Source organism: Ceratotherium simum, chromosome 19 (assembly GCF_057802395.1).
Source record: "Ceratotherium simum simum isolate JZ-2026a chromosome 19, ASM5780239v1, whole genome shotgun sequence".
NCBI classification, from domain to species: domain Eukaryota; kingdom Metazoa; phylum Chordata; class Mammalia; order Perissodactyla; family Rhinocerotidae; genus Ceratotherium; species Ceratotherium simum.
This window is the reverse complement of record NC_141918.1, coordinates 49,876,020-49,897,905: the sequence shown is the minus strand read 5'-3', so window position 1 is coordinate 49,897,905 and position 21,886 is coordinate 49,876,020. Positions and strand designations below refer to the sequence as shown.

The 21,886-nt window shown below is 39.2% G+C and overlaps 1 protein-coding gene across 1 annotated transcript in view; it reads left to right on the top strand.

The window, feature by feature from the left end:
* Nucleotides 1-7,145: 7,145 nt before the first annotated feature.
* Nucleotides 7,146-21,886, top strand: part of SAMD3 (sterile alpha motif domain containing 3) — a 50,990-nt gene continuing 36,249 nt past the window's right edge. The window contains exons 1-3 of the mRNA XM_087444091.1: nt 7,146-7,328; nt 7,993-8,182; nt 11,061-11,168. Of these exons, the coding sequence (XP_087300217.1) occupies nt 7,250-7,328; nt 7,993-8,182; nt 11,061-11,168 (377 nt within the window). The 5' untranslated portion in view covers nt 7,146-7,249. The remainder of the gene's footprint in view (nt 7,329-7,992; nt 8,183-11,060; nt 11,169-21,886) is intronic.

Sequence of the window (21,886 nt, the reverse complement as noted above, 5' to 3'; positions counted from 1 at the left end):
TGATCAGTTGACAATGAAGCAAGGATTAAGCCAATAGCAGGCTGGTAGCTTAATTCACTGAGGCATCTCTCCCTAGCATTTTACCAGGAACCAGTGCCCAGGCGAGCGTTTTTCAAGCTGTATTCTAAGTACCAAGAAATTTGAAATGATGAGTTAGTTTTAGGCCTAGTTATGGAAATACTGATTTATTTTTTTTTTCCATATTTTAAGCTTTTTGGAAGACCTAATTTCTGAATCAAATTTCTTCTCCTTCTTCTTCTTCCTCCAAACTATTTTCACCTTTACTCTGGTGTTTCGCATTTGTTCCCAAATGTGATCAAAGAACGGTGGTGAATAGGATAAGAGATTTTCTTTAATTGTAGAGATTTTAAAAAATTTGTTTACCATGAAACAATCTAAAAAGGAAGATGTATTTTATTACAATCCTTACAGTCTTTATTTCCAATATGATTACCTTACCATTTATTTGTTATCATTCAGGATAATCTCTTCCTCCACTCCTTACCGTCTTCCCCAGGCTCATTTGTTCACTCATTTTGTCCTGTTCTCATTCTCTCTCTCTCTCATACACACACACACAAGCACATACACAAATTCAAACACACACACTCAGACTTAACATTAGACTATACCTTACCAATTGGTATCTCTTTTATTTTTGGGTGCCAATTTTTAAAAATGAGTAGTTTGTATCAACAAAAAGTTTGAACATCCCGATCTGTCTTCAGAGAAACCCAGGGCTGACAGAAGCGTGAGCCTTTGTCACTCATCTTGTAGTAGGTCTTGTATCAATCTTGTGGGAGAATTACAGAATCTATGCCTTTTTCATCCCCATACCTCCCATCTGTGGGTTGAGTCACACTGCATTAAGAAGATCCTCTGCTTTGTGTCTTTCTCTTCCAGAAGGGGTCTACAGAGTCTGCCCACACTCAGTGTGACAGATTAAGAGAACCCAGCTGGGTTCTACCAACAGGTAGGATGCAGAAATCTACTATCACGTGCTCCATCAGATGAGTGCTCCAAAGAAACAGTTTAATAACTGTAATATTTTAATAGCATAAGTTCTTGCCACCATTCAGAGCTATAAAACAAGCAATTCTCACCTGCACTATCACTTGCATGTGGAGCTATGTAACAAGAATTACCCTAAGCCAGTGTCTATGCTCAATAAAAACTCATGCATTTTACTTCAAGGATGCAGTTACGAGGAAAACAAAAGCCCTAATGCACCAGGGCTTTCTGAGATACAAAGCTTTGAGTCCTTGACTTTTGATTCAATACCTCAATTCTAATATATATTTTATCATCTCTGCCTTAAAGTTGCTATGGCAAATGGTTTTTCTGATCAGTATTATTTCTTCTAGAGTTAAAAAAATTTAATTGATAAAGAATTAAGTGTTCTCAAAGGTATATTATTGTGCACATATACATACATATATACACACTTGGATATTTATCATTCTTCTCGAGACCTTCTTCCTTGAAGAGTTGACAAATGTTAGCTATCTGAGATCTGGCCTGTTTCAAAATTACTTTCTGCTTCCTGTACCCTGGAGTGCATCTCAGAAAGCGTTTTGTCTTCTTTCAAGGGGACAGCCACTCCTCGGTCTGTTGCTGTTCAGAAATATGAGCACGGTATTACCAGAACTTCTGATTTTTCAAGAGAAATCAAGACTCCAGATTTGTAGGTGAAATCTTCTGTTTTTAAAATGAAATAAAGTAACCGAAACCACTTCCCTGAGCTGATCTGGTCTAGTGTACTCTCTTTTGATCTCCTGGTACAGAACTGATGGACTGAGGTTTCTCCAGCAATGATCCATAAGTACCACTTTTTACCTTTTATCTTTAAAATCCTAACTTTCATAAAAATAAGAGTAAAGTTCTCTCCTTGAGAAAATTTTGAGAGTCGCAAATTAGAAAACAAAAAGCATTAATTAGGCCAAACCAAGAGAAACAATTTTACCCTTTGGTATGTGATTTCCCAGTCTCTGTGCTACCCACATATTTAGTTCTATTTTTATTTGATCCTTTTTATAAAATTGAATCATATTATTTCAAACTTGTGTTCATTTAATTATATTTCATGATTGTTTCTCCGTATTGTTATTTTTCTAACACATAATATTTAATCACTGCATAGTATTTCATTTTAAATATAAATTACCATAATTCAGTAGTCAGTTCCTACTGCTGGAAACTTAGTCTATCCAATTTCTTTGCTATTCTAACTATTGCTATGGTGCACAGCTTTGTGCTCATTTCTGTTAACGACCTTAGGGTAAATTCTTAGAAATGTTATTTGGGGGTCAAAGCATAGGAATATTTTGATAATTTTTGATTTATATTAGTAGCTTTTCAAGATGGATAGATTAGGTTCAAATATACTCTTTCCCTGACAAGCTGTGGGACCTTAGGTGAATTATTTCTGTAAACTTCAAGGTTTTCATCTACAAAATGGGACTCATAGCACAGAATAAGTTGTGCCAATTTATACTTCCCTTAGCAACGTGTAAGAGAACCTTAGACTTTGCATTCTTGCTCAACTTTTTTAAATTTTCACCTTTTCTGATAAATGAAAATGGTATTTTACTATTTTTATTACAAAGAATGTTGTACATGTTTAGATATTTAAGATTTTGTTCATGAATTTCCCATTCCTATTTTTCTATTGGTGTATTTATCTTTTTATTGGTTTTAAGGAATTATTATATTCCTTATAATTATATATTATATATGTATATACACATATTTTTATTTTTTGTAGTCAAATCTATCAGTCTTTTATTTTTGTATTATAATCTTATTTTAGATTATTTTAATTCTTTAAATTTAATTTTCATATTTAGTTATTTAACTCACCTGAGAAATTTATTTTATCGGTGATATGAGGTATTGTCCCCCAAAAATTTGTTGAATGACCCTTTCTCTCACCACCAGTTTAAATTAACATCTTTTTAATACTTGCATATGTATATTTCTGTTTCCAGGTTTCAATTCTGTTTCAATGACCTGTCTTCTTCTGCTCCAGTACCATGCTTTTCCATTTATTGTAATTTTATAGGACTTTTGAACATCTGCAAGTGCAAATCCTTTTGTCAAGTATTTCCATCTCCTTTTGCCCATTTGTCCTTCCAGATAAACACTAGTACCAAAGTAAGTGAAAACATGTAACCACATCTGAATAGTAATTGGAATTTATAAATTAATTCTGAAAGAATTGACATCTTCAAACTATCCAATCTTCTTAGTTACACAAAGACTAAAAGACCTGAGTGTTTGTGACTCGAAAGTCCCCAAAGACCTGGGACTCTGGTTGATTGCTATTTTGTTCATTAATTTAATTAAACCTCCCAGATAAATTGCTCTTTAGTTTCTTAATAAATGTAAAAATACAAAATTTAAGTTATTATTATTGTGCTCCCCACTTCTCCTCTCCCTCAAATTTCTTGGGGGTGATGTGAGTTACAAATACCTCCAATAAGTTTTGCTGGACAAAATCACCAACAAAGACTTAGTGGTAGTTTTCACAAAATCAAGATTTTAATCGGTAAATTCAACCATAAAAAAAATCCCTAATCAGCATCTGTACATACAAAAATGGCAATTTTGTATGGTTCAGGGTAATGTATGCTCACAGCCCCTTTCGGTGTGTTCCACTTGCTTGGTGTCAGCCAGCTTTGTAGCTCTCACTCCTTTTTGCTCATGATGTTTGAATAAAATTAAAAGTTTTATTTCCATAATTTTTTGAGAGATTAATATAAATGTCTATCTCTCTAAAATGAAAGAAAAATGATGCATATATGAATGTTTAGGAAAAGCTAAACCCTTCCTTCTCATACACAATTTACTTCAAGAAAGAACACCCTTTCCTGTAATTTATCTGGTTCAATTTCATAAATAATCTTTCTAAAGCGTGGAACATACAATCAGCTCAATGACTTTCCAAGCTTAAGTATATTTATAAACTCCGAACTCAGGATTCCAAGCTCTCCAGTGATCTATCAGCCCTTGTCTGCAGTTATTCCCTATCACGTGTTCACCATTCCAGGCAGTGTGGTCCCAAAACATGACCTGTTTATTTCTGGCTTTTTACTTTCAGTTTATTACATTGACCCCACTTCCTATGGCTCCTTCACTCTCTAAACTGTATCTTTCACTCAGATTCCAAATCAAGGTTCATTCATTTCCAGGAGAGTGGGAAAATCCATCCCATAGTGTTTTTTATAGCACCCATCATAATCGACTCTATATTATATTCTGCTTATGTACGTGTCTTATCTCTTTGGTAAGCCTTCTAAGTTCTTTAGTGTATCACCATTCACCTAGCTCTGAGCTATCAAGGCAGTAAACATTTTCATGACTAAGGTATGTAAGGTATTCTAGTTGACTATCCCGGTTTTCATTCCACCTGGTCTGGTGATGGTTGGAATGAACAATGGCCCAAAGTGGATGAGATGTTTTGTTCCACTGGAGTACAATGTTGTCATTGCTTCATGTCATAGCAAGGCTGCTACCCAAAAGAATTACCTGGACGTTGCTCCATGCGACAGCCACATCCCTATTTTTGTACCTCAATTATCCTTCTTTTTCATCAACAAGACCTGATTTTTGCTAAATGGCTTGTTCCTTCAAGTACAGCCATGGTAGGAGCTGTCCCTTCCCAGGGCAGGATGAGGCATTGATCCAGGAGAGGGCATATGCCGCCAGCAAAACTTTTAAGAGTATTTTGTTGTCTCAGCTTTTGGACCCTGGGAAAATAAAAACAAAAATGCAAAGAGAAAGGAAAGTGGCAATATGTTTTCACATTTTCTTAAAGAGTTCTTGTTTGTGGTTGATGTTGTTGTATGCTACATTGCTCTTGAGGATTAGCAACCACATTCATAGCAGTTTGCGTTACTACCTTCCTTTGGAGTTTTAACAAATTTATTAAATAAAACTTGCTCACATTTAGGTTGCTTTAGCTAAAGTCTTACCTCTTCTTGGCTTTAATTAGATGAGATCCTTTAATATTTAATGCACATTTATTTTATAGAAGTATAATTTAATCAAATAACGAGAATGGTTTGGCTGGAGTGTTTACACATAATGTTATTATTAATTATTTTTATTCATTTTTATTATTGTGTCTTATAATATTTAGTGACAGTACTCGCCCTTACATTTTGAAATCTTTTCAGATGTTTCTGAAGCTGCCAGATACATCTTTTCTCATTTGACATATCTCTTATTCCTTTATGATGTAGAAGATCATAAATAATATATTCATTATTTATGTGACAGGAAGTTGTAAGGTTGCTACTTGAAGATGTTACATTATCTAGACAATTATATTATTTTATTTTCTTAAATATTCAGGAAAACAAATGGGTAAAACTATACTATTTTTTACCTTACTGTGTTTGGATGAGGTTATCATTTGATAACTGGTTTTTCCCAGAAGTAGAATTGGGGTAAAAATCAGAGAATTAGAAAATATGAGAGGGTTTCCAAGTACTGATTTTATTTTCATATTTCCTTTTATCCATTGATGGCTGCAGGGTAGTAAGTTCTGCTCTGCATACCTTCTAATCTTGGAGTTTAGAGAATTGTTTTCTTTTTTTCTTTCTTTTCTATTTTTTTTCTAAGTCCTACTCTTCGCAAGGAAGCCAGAAGTGTGACAGGAAGGTGTGATTTTTAATTTACACCAGAGTCTCACAAATAATGACTTTTCACACCCTGCTATTGCTGCTTAGCCTAGGGGAGGAGTTCTGTGGCTACTGTTGTCGTGGCAAATTAAATCCACGGCTGTAATTCAGAAAGATGTCCTTCTATATTTAACCCTTCTTTTCAATTTTTCAACTTGGTGTTTGTGAATACTTATGAGAATGTGGCTTATTACTTTGAAGTATACTTGTTTTCTAGGAAATGATTTCTGAAGGCTGTTTTCTTTTCAGTTTGTCAAGTATGCAAGGTGAACATGTTTTCCCTTCCTACCATTTTAACTGTGATGTTGGAAATTGTAACATTTACACAAAAATGAAAAATACAATAAAATTTATTTTGAGAGCTGCTAGCAGTAAAATTTAAATACATGATCTAATAAATATTTTTATTTTTCCTTATGATTCCATTTCTCTGAGTAGCTTTTTCTTCTGTTGTTAAAGGAGAGTAAGTATCTTACTGTACAAGTAAATCTGTATCATTTAGATTGAAAGATGAAATCGAAAGTAACGTTAAAAGATTAAAATGTTTTAAGTTTTTTCAGTTTCTCTCAGCCCACTAAAAGTAGTTTGGATTGAATTATAAACAATAGGAAAGGAGCTGCCTAAGGGAAACAAGAAAAATTTTTGAAATCGGTATACTTGTTTTAAGTTTTTTAAGTGGTTGCAGAATAGTGCATGCAAAAATAACTGAACAGTTAAAGAATATGTCTTACAAACTCTGTATACACTTCTTTCATTTACGATTATTAACATATTTAATTATTTTCCCATTTTGAGTCTGCCCAACTAAATTTTTAAAAATTGTTTTCAATCAACATACTAGTTTTTCCTACTTATCTTACCAATCAATGATGTTCAATAAAGTTCTAGAACTGAATGAAATATGTAAGAGGATTATTGGAAGGAAGGAAAGAAACATTCAGATTCTCCTAAGAAATTTGTCTCCTACTTCCTTCTCTTGCTAAACCAAAGCAATGAGAAGAAGCTACAAGCTCTCTCTCCCAGCTGGGGAGTAGCAAGGGGTTAACCAGTCTTGGTTTACTAAGTACCTCTGTCAGGCTTTTATCTTATCCTTCCTCCCTTCCTCCCCTGCCCACCCCTTTTGTAAATGTCAACCACTTCCTGATGAGCCTAGTAGTGGTGAATTTCACACCTTTCTTTTCTTTGTGAAGCAACCTGGGTGTTAATAGTACAGGATTGGGTACCATTGTCGTCTCTGGCTGTCTGTTAGCAAAGCTGAGGGATGCCTGTGGAAAAAAAGTAGGAGAAGGTGAAGAAATTTGAGAAATGAGACTAGGAAATAGGTTCAAATCAGTCTCATTTTTAAAGAAGAGTATTTGTTTTATTAGCAACTTTTAGATGTGTATTCAGAAAATAGTAATTTTAAAGAAGCTTAGTATTGAGAGTCTAGAAGAGTCTGGCCAAGGAAGGAACTGAGATTAGAGAGCTGATTGGTTCAAAAAAATAAAAGAACAATAATCAGAAAGAAAAACTGAAGAATCCTTCTCTGACCTTTTATTCTACAAGTGTATCTACAGGATACAGCAATGGAAGCTTGGTCAGTGGATCAGGTCTGCCGTTGGTTGGTGGAGAAAAACTTAGCAGAGCTAGTTCATAGATTTCAAGGTGAGTTGTTTATACTTTCAAAAAATGTTAGTTGAGCAGCCTAGATACTAAGTGTACTCTCTTATTGATAATTATTTTTGTTGCCTTCTGCATGTGAACATAGATGTGGAATTGCTGCACTGGGGAATTTTCATTTCTTTACCGACTGGCAGAGTTTGCATTTGACCTAGCTTCCACGGGAGAATAAAATATTGCAAAAAGAACTCAAATAAAGTCTTAAGGGTTACTAAAAACATATACGTGATATATGCATTTGATCCTGCTGTTGTCCTTACATAATGCAGCTTGCGTTTTATGCAGTGTTGGATTTACAAGTATTGAATATTGCCTGGGAAGGACTATTAAGAATACTTTCCCCGAGAAGACTGTTTTCCCTATAAAAACAATGCCTATTAGAAAGAATCAGAAGTGGGGAGGCATTAACGTGGAAGTAAAGTGTTTATTGTGACTCCATGTTCTGGTACTTTCTTAGGAGCAGACATCAATTTGGAATTATGCAATATCAGTGTTCTGTCTTTGTCAAAAATACAGATAATTTTATAACTGCAGAGGACAAGTTTAGATGATCCTTTTAACACCAGAAATAATTTTGCCCGCTCAGAGTGCTGTGTTTTAATGCTGTACCAGGCAGGCATGTAGAGACTTTTTTTCTTCTTTTTCCCAGAGGAAGAAGTAAGCGGGGCTGCTCTTCTAGCACTTAATGATCGGATGGTCCAGCAACTGGTAAAGAAAATTGGACACCAGGCTGTTCTGATGGATTTAATTAAAAAATATAAGCAGGAGAGTCAAGGACTGAAGTCTCCTGGAAGTCCTAGAGAAACAGCCCTGGTCACACAAGCAGAAGCAGCCCCAGAGTAAGTCTGTTGGTGAACGGCCTTATTTTTGATGTTATGCTTTCCTGACAATGGCTATAGCATGACATTTGGAGTTTAAACCTTTTTGAAAACTGTGACCATTTTCAGCTGGATTGTGTGTACAGAATTTCTAATATCTGCGTAAAGGACACTTTTTGCAGAGTTTTACGAATCAAGATACATTTTTTTAATGCATCACTTTTTAAACACTGACTCCAATTATTAGGGAGTCTTATACACAGGGGGTTCCTATATAGAAAGCTCTGTAACAAGTGGTTGAAATGTACATATAACAAGTAGAAATGGACTCCTGCAGCTTAGGTCTTAAAATCAGGGTTTGAGAAAAGCATCTTTTGCTGCTTCTTTGCTTTTCCCAAAATTATTTATTTATGTATGTATTTATTTATTTGCCAAGGCTTCCTGACAGTAACTAATTTATATTCTCCTCTAGAGGCCTTCGCAAGATAATTTGCTAAAAACTCTTGTCTCCTAGGTTTTCTAATTTCTCAAGAGTATTCTTGGAATGCTGAAAACTATGCCAGCAACCCACAAAAATCATGTAGAAAAATTTGTGGTGGCCTTTGTGGTTTAAGTATGTTTTTATTTGTTTGTTTTTTTATCACTGACTTCTGCAATGAAAAGAAATGATAACAGGAATTATAAAATTAAAATTTTCGCTTTACAAATCTATGCCCCAGGATTGTCTCAGGCATTTTGATTTGGTTTTTCCATATTTGAGGCTTTTTGCAAGGTTTCTAAGGTTAAATAATTACTGCAGACCAATTATTCATTAATTTTTAAAATAAGATTAAGATGTTGGATGAAATCCATTCTATGTTTTTACTTTAGTTTTTTCAGATTGTATCTGTAACAATACATATTTCTGCCTGCTCTTTGATAAGCAATACAACATTAGAGAGACCTGGCTTAAGTCATTTGATTTCTAGAATATTTGGATATTTGGGACATGGAGGGGGACAGGTAGGCTTGAAGGGATGGTCCACACTTGATTTGGAGATTCTACCATCTGATTTATTTGAAGGATTTCTCCTCAACACTGTTTTGACATATCTATGTGAAAGCAGGATCTTCAATATATCTTGTGATGAAGTTCTCATTGCACACTTTTACTTCTTTCCAGCAAAGGGAGGGTGTGAATCTCAAATAGAGTGCAAAGTAATTTCCCAGCATTCTTGGATGGGTCAGACTCTTGAGCTGGAAGTTCCCTTCAGTTGACTGGAATCTTGATGTTGCCTTAGGCACAGCTTGGAAGAAAACAGACAGCCTTGTTTCCACTGCAAATCAGTGTATAATGTTCTCTAGTAAATGAGAACTAGCTGGGCTGCCAGGAAGTCTGGGCTTCATTCCTGGTTCTACCACTGACTTTGATTGATTATATTAAATGTTGACATTCCTGTTGCTTCTTCTGTAGGTTGTGAAAAGTAATACAGTGCCTCATTCCATGTTAGTTCATACTGATGTTAGGAGTATCACAATCTTTGAGAAAATCTCTCCTCTTTCTCCCAGAACAAAATAGTCTTGTGTTAAATATTAAGCTTTATTAACCTTGTTAATTTTCAAATATAGCGAAGACTTGGAACCCTGGCTGTCCAGGGACTTATGAGTGGGGGCTTTTCACTCTACCCAGTAAGTAGCTGACTCACTTTAAGGATTGTGTTGTCTTGTATTCACATTACATTATTCTGATGCAAAACTACAATTGCAGGTGGGCTTATTGGTTATATTTGGTTAAAATGCTTATTGACTATATTTGCTTATTGTCAAATATTTTGCCATTTGACAAGTATATTGTCACATGGGAATCATGATAATAGAAAGAGTCATGAGACTATGTTATTTAATTAAACCCTTTCAGGAAGTGTTTAACAAAGATAGGAAACTTGGTGTAGTAGAAAGAACCCTGAAGCTAGGTATCAAGACACTTGATTTCAAACCCCTGTTCTGATATTAACTACTCATCTAACCTTGGAGATTTGCTTGACTTTTCTTAATTTCAACTGTAAAATGCAGTGAGTAGAATAAATGATGCTTAAGATCCCTTCTAAAGAATCTATCACGGCATTCTAGATCAGAGACTGCAGCTGGCTTTCAACTTGAGTGCAAATTTTCTATAATGGCTAATGGTTGCTTGGTATGTTATTTTGAAAAGGATTTGTAGGCCACATCTGGCCAGGATATTTAGCATCCTATTCAGACTTAGGCAAATGATAGGAATATGTAATAGGTAGGTGTATTTGCAGTTGCTTTTTGGTTGCTGTCCTTGTGGAAGCTGGTAGAAAAATCACTGGACAGAAAAGTGGAAAACTGAGGTCAACTCCTGGCACTGCTACTGAGTAGCTTGTGGTGGTGAGAAAGTTGCTTTCCCTTCTGGGTTTCAGTTACATCACTCAGAAAATGAGGGAGTTAGTGGAGCGTGGTTCTAAGATCATGAAATTTCACAGATAATAAAAGCTTCTCCAAAATGGAAGGGAGTGAAGAAGGGAATCTGACACAAAGTTAACCCTTTTTTTTTTTTTTGCCAAATAAGATTAACCACTAAAGGTACATTCTGTTATCACCATTGTTTCATAAAGGAAAGGGTTATCTTAACACCGTTTATAAATATGACTCATTGGTGAAAACAGCATTGTGAACTGGCGTCAGTCTACCTCCTGGCGTGTATGAACTACTGAGTGAGATGATCCCAGAGGGTCCTTTTCTCGGTTCTCTTAGTCATGACTCTAATGTGGAGGTTGGAGGTGGACACAGATCATAGTGTTTACCATGGGCTGACCCCTACCCTCAGAGCCACCATGAGATAGACAGTTGTGGCTCCTGTTGAGTTGCCTCTGACCCCCTTCTTCTTTCTTGGTGACAGGGATGAACAGTCCTCCAGTCCAGCCAACCGTGGGCAGCAGACACCATCTTTCTATCCAGCCAAAAACCTTGATGATGGACTAATTGACCAAAGAGTACTGAAACAGAGGTGGGTTGCCAACTTCTAAACATTTTAAAGCCAAATGATAGTATTTGTCTTTACTTTTTATGAGATTTCATGTATTTAAATGTATTTCTAAGTGGAAACTTTTTGTTTTCTTGGAAGGGAATTTTTTTTATCAAGTGATGAAAATATTTTGTAAAAGACATAGGTTAAATTTTCTGATTTTTGTATTATAAAAATCAAGTTCTGAGATGATATTATGCATCTTTCAAGTACACGTTGTTAAGGAAAAAGAGGATTTCTCTGTCATAAACTGTCCTGGGTGATTGGAGTAGCCACAAAGATGGAAGTTATTCGGTGAATAGTGTCCTATAGAATATGCCTTCTGTAGAGTCTTTGTTTTTATTTTGAATTTTGTAGTTGTTGTTTTAACCTGACTGTTCCTGATGGAGGCACATTTCCTTATATTCCTACACTGGATTTTACGTGGTGTACTATTTCAATATATAGGCTACATTGGAACAAAGGAAAGCTATAGACCTAGAGAACCAGACCCAGGAATGTAGCACCGGGACAGAGCCCTGAGGGCGACTGTAGGTACGAGAGTCACAGCAGCCTATATGGCATTTCCTGGCCACCCGGCCTGTGCGCTTCCTGCATCACTCATGATACATATTGTTTTCAGCCTGTGACGAGCAAATACTTTTCCTTACATGCACTGTCACTGAAAGGAGAGATGTCAGCGCGCGTAGGAGAATAATCAAGCCAGGGTGTTGTCCTTTAGAGTTTTCATAGACCCTTTACCTTCTCCTCTCATTTAGTCCACACAGCAGACCCTCAAAGTGGGCATTATTATCTCTTTTTTGTAAATCAATAAAACTGAGATTTAGAGATGGTTTAGCTAGTTTTCCCAAATGGGCTGTTCTCACGTCGGCACAGGATCTACTGCTTTCAGAGTGGGAGCTCAGGGGACTGACGGCAGCAGCCTCAGAACCTGGCCACCAGCCCCCAGCAGCCTCTGGAGTGCAGGGAAAAGCCGCACATTTGGTCAGGAGCTCTTGCAAAATGGGCTTCGGCTCTGGACTGTCCTCTCTCTTCTCTTCCCTTCTCTACCATCTACAACCTCACGCGCCTACCCCTGGGTGCAAAGGCCCCAGCTCCTCGAGATCTCTCAGTGTTTGGGCCCATCTTCCTCCATGCCACTGGCTCCTGTCTGGGGTGGTGAAGAAGAAGGTGGAAGGCGATATCCTAGGTGAGCCTTGTCCCCATAATCTTCCTGGTCTGAGTTATGGTTCAGAAGATGTCAATACATTTTAGTGGGGGCTTCATTGCCTCCTTTCTGATCACAGGTGCTTGTTGACTCCAAGTGCTTTCCTTCGATGTGGCTCCAGGTGTGTGGAGTAAGCCTTGAGTTCTCACTACTCCCTCCATCATGAAGCTTCCGAAAGCAGCCAGTCCTCTAACTGTCCAGGTGTGAGTAGAGACGGGGAGAGCAATGATTAGTTCCTGTGGTCTGACCCTAATACCACTGTGAATCAGTATCCAAATCTGCAAATGGGAATCATAACAATAATGCTTTCCTCAGGGGGCTCTTGTGAGGACCATTATCTAAAAATAGATAAAGCCTGCTGAGTGCTGAGCACAGTGGAAGCATGTGGAAAGCACTCAGTGTACTGCCGTCTACACAGTACTGCTCCAGGAAGTAGTCCACTTTCCTTAGGACTCCTTTCCTCTCCCTACTTGCTGCCAGTGGGGCATGAGGATGCAACCTTCTGTAAGTTCTGTATGTCTTTTCTCTTCTCCAAGCCCTCTGATGATATTCCATCCGCATAATGGTCCTGTGATATTGGCAGGGCATTTTTTCACATGGCTGGTCAGAGGAACAGCCCTGTGCTTCATGGTGTTTCTCATTCTTCATGGAGCCTGGGAAGGGAGAGAAAAAAACAGAGCTGGCTTAGAAATGGAGAGAAATAGGAGGGTTTAGAAATCAGAGCCGATACTCCTATATCTTTCTCTCTAATCACCAAGTCTCTCCTAATCTATATGACCACCTGCAGCCCATCACTATCCACGGGCACCTCAGAGTTAAACATGCCCCAAAATGAACTCATGTCCCCTGCCTTAGTATATGTTTGGGTGTAAGAAACACAAATCCTCTCAAACTTACTTAAGAAAGGAGTTTATTGTAAGGAAAGCATTTCGCAGCATGCAAGGGCAAAACACGTACGGTCCTCGGGTGTGGAGGGGCTGGTGCTGGAAGCTGGGGTGAAGCTGTCCCTCCTTCTCTCATGGAGCCACATGATGGCCATCTCTGTCTCTGTTCTGCTTCCCTCATCTGCCTCATTCCCTTGCTTCTTCCTATGAGGACCAATTTATCCTATTCCTCATGGCTGCTCTGCCCTATTTAGACTGGCTGGCATACGACTGCCTGGCCATAGCACTAACTCCAAGGGAAATTCTCCCTGAAAACAGCTCAGGTTGTCCCAGCCAACTGACTCAGTTTTTCAGTCTTGCTTAGTTCAGTATGTGGGGAAGAGACACTAAGGGGTCCAGCGTGGATGGGATGTCCCCTCCTGGGCAATCAGCTGTATGTGGGCAGGGGCAAAGAAGGACAAGGCAGGGATACCTGTTTTAAATATTTTCGCTCTGGCCTGCCCTTTATCCAGGGCTGTGGATTGGGGTGGGACAGAAGATTCTCTCCTCTCCAAGTCCTCTCTCTGGTTCCATCATCCAGCTATGTGAGTTAAAATCGTTGGAGCCACCCTCGGTCCCTCCCTCCTGCGCTTCTGCCTAGGGTGCTATTCATTCAACAGGTGTTGATTAAGGGTCTATTGCATGGCTTTAGTGTCAGACCGTGTTGTTCCCTTCCCTTACCTACCTGATCATCCTTGAAGATTCTGCCCCAAATCTCTCTTTCAGGAGCCCCTCCATTGATATTTCAGGTCAGGCAAGGAGCCCTTCTTCTGTGTGTAGTATCCTTACATATCCCTTGCTTTACCTGTAAAACTAGATAGTGGAATTGATCACTTTAAAGTCTGTGTCCCCCCCTTAGACTGGAGGCACCTCCCGGACAAAGACGATATCCTTTTTGTCACTGTAAACACAGCATTGGGCAGTCTCTGGCACACAGACGCTAAATAGGAGTTCTTAAATTAAACTGAGGTTGTGTGATCCAGCGAAAGCCTGAATATATCTTCATGCGGCAGGATAAATATTTGAATAGCATCAATTTCTTTTTAGACCTTTTGATACAATCACACTAAATATGCTAACTTTTAAACAGAGTTGAACTCCGGGAGTTTATAAGCCACTCACACTTTCAGGCTAGAAAGCTGATGGTGTTTGGCTACAAGGCTATCATGAAGCCACCTGCTTTCAAGAGGTGGGGAGGAATGCTGGGACAAGTGCTGGCCTTGGATCTCACACACCTGGGTTGGAATCCGGACTCCTCCCCTTGCCCACCAGGTGGTCTCTGCACAACGTGGGATGGGAACATGCACCTGCATATGTAGTCTTTGAGGTCCAAATGAGATAACATATTAAAGCACCTGCCAGCTGTTATCACACCATACAAGGTGGCTGTCATTATTCTTGTGATATTTTTTCCTGTGTTCCCTGAAAGGAGCATGTGCTTCCCATCCAGGCTACTTGCAGACAAGGAGAAAAAGAAGGCTCTAGAGGCAAGCCGTTCACCTGACTTTGGCTCTTGATGCGTCTCTAGTAGAGATGTGTGTGTCCCAGTGGATGAATTTTGTGCCTTGAGGAAACAGTAGCTGTGATACAATGCTGTTTTCTTCCATGATAGGTGATCCCACGCTCTTTACTGAATTGCTGACATGCCCTTTCTTGATGGAAGGATTATAAGCTCCCACCCTCGACATGTGTTGGTGATCCTTGGGAAAGACTTTTTTGCAATGCCATTCCTTGTTTTTCATCTACACTGTTTGAAACTGTTTGCTTCCCTTTCAGCACCTAATAAGGCATGAAATCAGATAAACAGGTAGAGGTTTCCTAAATGTTACTTGAAAAACACTTCGCTTGAACTTTAAATATATGTATATGGATGTTTTGCTTCTGCGTTTGAGCATAATTATAAATCAGCCATGGTTTCATGCATATTTAAAAATTATTTTAACGATGATTTTTTTTCTTGGTCTGGCTACTGCTGTGAAATGTTGTAGAATGGTCCTACCCATCTGCCTGTGCTCAGTGTGGCAAACGTCAAGGGGTCCACACGTGATGTATTGTTTGTAGGCACTATCACACACGCAGCTCGGATGAGGGGCGCCACAGTCAGGTGTGCATCCTATCCAGCACATGATAAAGAGAAGTTTTGGTGAAGTGCACCAGCCTGGTTGCAGGTCCATTAGTACAAGTTCCAGTTAGCTGTGGGATTACTCTTCTCATTTCCTACACATCTGTGTCCTCTACAGGCAGAGCTCTGGGGGCGGGGAAGGGGATCAGGGACCAGTCTGATTCACCCTTGCAGCACCTGGCACAGAGTAGGTGATCAACAGACTTTCATAACATGAAGGAACGGATGTATTAAGCATTTTCTGTGGTCTCATATTAATCGAATCTAATATATGTGACCATGTTAGAGAATGAAGGAGCCTGGTAGGATGCTGGGATGAGATGTGATATCTTGAGATCCACCACACCACATGGTGGTTCGATCACAGCTGTATAAGGCAGATAGATGGAGGGGGTGGGGTGAGTGGAGCTATCAGACCAGGATGCCAAGTCTGCTAGTGGCCACGGTTGGTAAGTTTGGAGAAGCAGGATAAGCAAGTAGTTAAGAGTTTAGTTTTAGGGCCGGCCCCGTGGCTTGGCGGTTAAGTGCGCGCACTGTGCCGCCGGCGGCCCGGGTTCGGATCCCAGGTGCGCACTGACACACCGCTCCTCTGGCCATGCTGGGGCCGCGTCCCACATACGGCAACTAGAAGGATGTGCAGCTATAACAGACAACTATCTGCTGGGGCTTTGGGGGAAAAATAAATAAATAAAAAATCTTTAAAAAAAAAAAAAGAGCTTAGTTTTAAATCCTAGTTCTGCTGTTTACCAGCTGAATAACCTTAGGCAAGTAAGACGACCTCAATTTCTTGTCTGTAAAATAAATAGGAGAATGAGTTAATAGGTGGAACATGCTTGAGACCTGGCAGAGAGGAGGAGCTCGTGAAGTTTTGCTATTGTTTTGTTATCGGGCCAGGCACCAATGTGCAGGGTCCAAAGAAACTCGCAAAATTCTGGTCTCAACTCTAACATGTGGCCCCAAAGTGAAAGCAGCAGGGTTTGCAGCAGGAAGTGCAGGTAACTGCAGTGTCTGGAAATCTGCCCAGGGCTCAGGCAAGAAGAGGATATGCTTCAGTCCTCCCAGAAGACCTGTGACATCAGGTCGATTGTGGCCATAGAAAACAATGGGGAAACAAGTCCTATGAATGAGTATGTACCACGAAGGGAAGAGAGGGGGCTTCAAGAACCTGAGCCAAGGGGGCCAGCCCTTTGGCCTAGTGGTTGAGGTCAGTGTGCTCCGCTTTGGCCACCTGAGTTCAGTTCCCAGGTGCAGACCTACACTACTTGCCAGTGGCCATGCCGTGGCTGCGACCCACATACAAAGTAGAGGAAGATTGGCACAGATGTTAGCTCAGGGCGAATCTTTCTCAGCAAAAAATAAAAATAAAAAATAAAGATTCTCCTAAATCCAGGGCTTCTACTCACTACTTTACATATTAACATTCCATATAAGTAAATATCCATGCAGTCAGCCTGAAGAACAGTTCCACAACATACTCTTTCAAGGAGAGGGGCTCACCATTTTTGTTCAGAGGCCCTGTTTTCTATATTCCTCAGTGCGCCACCGAATGTCCTTGCCTACTGTGATAGTCAGTGATAAATCAGGTTAGTTGAATCCTTGTAAATGGAAAACTTTTATTTTTATGAAGCTGCACAGTGGAGGAACTGGCAAACCACAACCTAGGTGATATGGGGTTGGGAAAAGAACAAATCTCTGAAGGTTTTGCCCCGTGAGGCACATAAAACCAGCACTCTGGCTAAATTTGCAAAAAGAATTTTTCCACCCCCATATCCCCAAAAAATATGCTCTGAGGATGTATGCTGTTCTCTCTGAGGACAGGATCCAAAAGTCTAGTAGTACGAAGGTGGATTTCAAAAAAACTGCCCTGGATCCACTCAACCCTGAACTGCCAAATTTTGATACTTCTGAACTACAAAATAGTAGTACTGAACTACTTTGCAACAACTGAGTAAGTAATGTCTCAATACTTTTTCTTATGTATTAATGAGGAATAAAAAAGAAAAAGAAGGACTCAGATATGATAGCTCTGTGAGACCTATTTTTATGACTGTCACGCTAGTAAGTGTAAATATTGAAGGTAAAGGCCAGAAGTTCCTGAATCTTTGTTTGTCTGTCAATAGCAAGAGGAATTGGGGAATGGGAGAGAATAAAAGATTTATTTATTTTATCCTTCTTTTCTTGATTACTCAGGCCCCAAAGGATCCTGGGTCCTTGAATCTCACACTGGCAACCAAGGAGAGGGAGGGTCTGAGAGGTGTCTGTTTGTCTGTGCCACAGCACAGTGCCTGGTGCCATCCACATCTGTACCCTGTCTTCATGCTTGATTGTGTTCACATGTGCATTTCAGAAAATAAATTCCTCTGGAAGTGTCGTAGATTGAATGGCAGATGAGAAAGCTTCGAGCTATAAAATGTAAATTAAAAGCAAACATCAAAATGCTGAGAATATGGAACAAACATTTTCTGAATTAGTGATGGGTACCATCAGCTGTAGCAACAAAATAACATTCCTGCATCATCCATGCATGTCTTGTGGTGACATAGATCGCTAGTTACAGAGGTGGCATCTCACCTTGTTCATTGGCTTATATCTCCTTATTGGGCTTTTCAAAACTTCTTGTTTACTTTGTTTTCCTAGCAGTGGAAAGTCTTGCCTAGGTAAAGTAAAGTAAAGTAATTCCCAGAGCACTGACATAATTAACACAGAAGCAACAATTCTGCTTAATGTATAGTTTGGTAAAGTTTGGTCTCTATTTTGAAGACATGTGTTATAACATCCTTTTCTGTCCTAGGGTAAGACGACAGCAAGTTCTTTAAAGGGATGACTAGACCTCCTCTAGCTTCCTTCCTCTTCCTCTATATTCCAAAAACATTTAAGCGTTTAGATGATGTTGTGGTTACATGTCATTTAGTTTCAGAGCTGATAATATAAAACTGGGCATCCCAATCTATACCATCTTCAGCGTATAAAGTCTGCAAGCTTGAGTGTGGAGAAAAATAACATGCAAATGGCATCTCAAAATAGAATGGCTTGTGGGACACAATCTTTTAGTTCAGTCCCTGGAGAACATGGTATTTGTCACTGTTTTCTCTTCCATTGGCAGGAGTACTACCACCAGGGGTACCTCAAATATGAAGACCAAGCCCTGTAGCCAGAAAGGCTGTTCTTCACAGCAGAGTGTTCCGCTTATCCCTTGCTCTTCTCCCTTGAGGACCAGAAGCAATACCATTTTCCAAGACTAGAAAAGCATCATAGTCCCTCAAGGTAGCAGATTATCTCCAAGTGGGTGCCCTTGGATAAAGGTGTCATTTGTGCCCTGAAGTTTAGGAAAGCAGGGACAATTCACAAGCTTATTATGACTCCAAAAGTCACTAGGGTTCAGTTGAGTGTGACATGAACTCTGCCCTTGGTTTGGTAAGGAAGGCTTATGGGATGCAGCTGAAGCCTGCTGAGATGCTGAGAAAACTCCTTTGGGAGTTTTGTTTTGTTTTGTTTTGGCGGTATTTGATCTTTTTGTGATTCTCCACAGCCATGGTCTAATTCTTATATACCCTTTGTGTGTCCGTAGAACCCCACTCCAATCCCCAGAGCTGCCTTTCTAGCATTTCTGTCCCACCAGTTTTTGTATCTCAAACTTAACAGTTTATTGATCTGGCACTTCTTTTCATCGGCAGGTTGGCTTGGTGCCTTGCTAGTCAATGGCTCCTTTGTCATGGGTGGGCTGTTTTTAATCTAACAGAGCTTTCCTTTTTGAAAGATGTCAATTTTACATGTGAAAACACGAGTTTAGGGAAATAAGACGATCTTTATTTAACTGTCATTAAATGTTACATTAATATTTTATACATTGCATGTCACATTTAATATTCTGTATCTCTCAAATATTCCTAGACCTTTCTATAACATTTTTGTTACGAACTGTACCACTCAACAAGGACCTAGGGAAATCAAAACAGATAGGGAGCCAAAACACAGTTGAGTACCCACAGGGCTGGCACTGGACCAGGCCACGTGGTGGGTTCAGACAAGGAAGACCACCTGAGAGCCAGGAGAGTGGGGTGGGAATTTCCCTGAAGAGGGGGCTTGCAATAAGCCTAGAAGAATGAGGGAAACTTAGGAGAGAAAATGGGAAAAACAATTGCTGACACACACATAGTTTGTTCTGGAGATTTAAGGCTTGTCTCTTGGCTGGATCTGAGAATCCACATTGGGTAATAGTTGATAATAAGAAAGCACACAAAATTGAGCCATATTATGAATTGTTCTAATCATCAAGTGTGAGAAATTCAAGTTTTTAATGTTAAGAAGTTACACGCCATGAATTTTATTTTTTCTCATAGAATCTGAAAATTCTATCATGTGCTTTATTTGTGGAGATGAATAAAGGGAAAATGAGAAAAATTCCTTTGAATGTAAGAGTCAACTAAATTGGAAGTGACAGTTTTGGACTCTTAAGATTCCTTTGATTCATAAAGAAACACTGAAGCTTTCTGGTCTGGAGGTTCAAGAGTTTACATTCTCCCTAAAGCAAGATTATCTGCCTTCATGGGGAAAAAGTAACTGCCAAAGCTCAATAGCTCCAAATGGGATTTTAACGCAGAGAATAGTTCCAGGTTTTTCCTTCCAAACATACGTATTTATGTTCAAATATGTTAACAAATCATAGTTATTTTCCTCTCCTTGGAGAGTTCCAGAAACCCAAAGTGCTGATTAAAGGATGGGCCTAGTTCAGAGCTGCCCTTAGAAATAGGAAGCAGTAACTCTACTCCCAGGAAGACCAGATACTGAAGATGCTATTGGTCAAAGAGATGAACATAGTACACTGAGTCCCTGATGGCCTGCCTACCATGTTCGATGCACAGTATCTGATTGTTAGAGATAGGAGAATCCTAAATCATCCATGTCACTTAATGTATGGGTTATGTTGTTGGGAAACAGGAAGATTATCATGCCTATAACAATTGGAAAAAAGGTGAAGTTTGCATGATGAATCACAAAAGGCAAAACATCTAGTATGGTCAAGTATTGAACGTGAAGTTTCAGCTCTCCCACACTCTTGGTCTTTAAACTATGGGACTTTTAGATTTGAAGTTAAATTTCCACATTGTCTCCTGTCTAATCTCAGCAATCTTTTGGTACCTGAAAAAAAGGTATTTGAAATTCTTTGACAGACAGGGAATAGTCTCTAGAAATGCTGGATTCTTGGATATTTGGATTGCAAGTAGCTAATACATGAGGTATAGATATCAGATCACACAAGCCCAAATACAGCTCAGCTCCTCTATAGTCTCCAGTGAGCAAAGACAGACAGACGCCCAGTGAGTGGTCCTTCAGAATAAACAGATTCAGAAGACAACAGTTAAAGTGATAGTCCAAGGGTTTGTCAAATCAGGGCAAAATTTACTATGTTATCAGGGCAAATGTAGGAGGCCAGCAAGAGCCAACTATCCATGAGATATGCTTCTCTTTCAGCTCTGTTTGGTCTTTGTATGTCTTGTTTGTCTTCTCTCTGGGGGACAGTTTTCTTATGGATATTCCCCCAGGCATCCATTTTATCATCATGACAGGGCTACCCAGTCCCAGAAAGAGCTTCTATAGGAATTTGGGTGGCTGGCAGGTTACAGAGAGATTTTACTTTTGAATAGAATTGTTGAGAGCTTTCTTAACCTGTCCAGATAGCCAGCTCTGAGTTGGCATAATTTGTTCTGGTCATTCAACCAGACCAGGAGCCATGGGCCCAGAGCTGGAGTTGCTTCTTTCTCTCGGACGTGGTTACTATGTCAAACTAGACTAGCCTAGTGTATTGGGACCCTGGGCTATGTCTCAGGTCAAGGAGTAACCTGGGAAGCCATTGGCCATCTCCACCTGGCCTCTCCACTGACTGACATGATGAAATCTGTGTTTATGTAAAATTGGGTAGAAGGTCAAGGAGGAGAAAGTTTTCTGGCTATCTAGGGGGTAAAGTGTGAGAACAAGGAATTAGAAAAATGAGCTATTAGCCTATTTTTTTCAATCTCTTATCTCCTTATTGTTCAGATTGGCTTATTTTTATTGCTCTGCCTTCAAATTCACCCACTCTTTTCCGTATAATCTCCATTCTGCTGTTAATTCTATCCAGTACAGTTTTTTAATTTCAAATGTTTTATTTTTCTCTTCTAAAATTTCTGTATGGTTTTTTAAATAATTTCTATTTCTCTGCTAAAATTTCCTATCATTTCAATCATTCTAGCCTGTTTTCCTTCAAGTCAACGAACATCGTTATGATACCTACTCTAAAATCCTTGTCAACATCTACGTGGCTCTTACCTCTATTGGTAAGAATTCTGGCTGGTCTTTCTCAATCATCTTTACTGTCCCATCTCCCCCTGCTTATCATTAAATGTTGTGTCTTTAAGGGTTCAAAAAAATATCCTTGTCAACATCTGGATTATCTCAACATCACACTCTA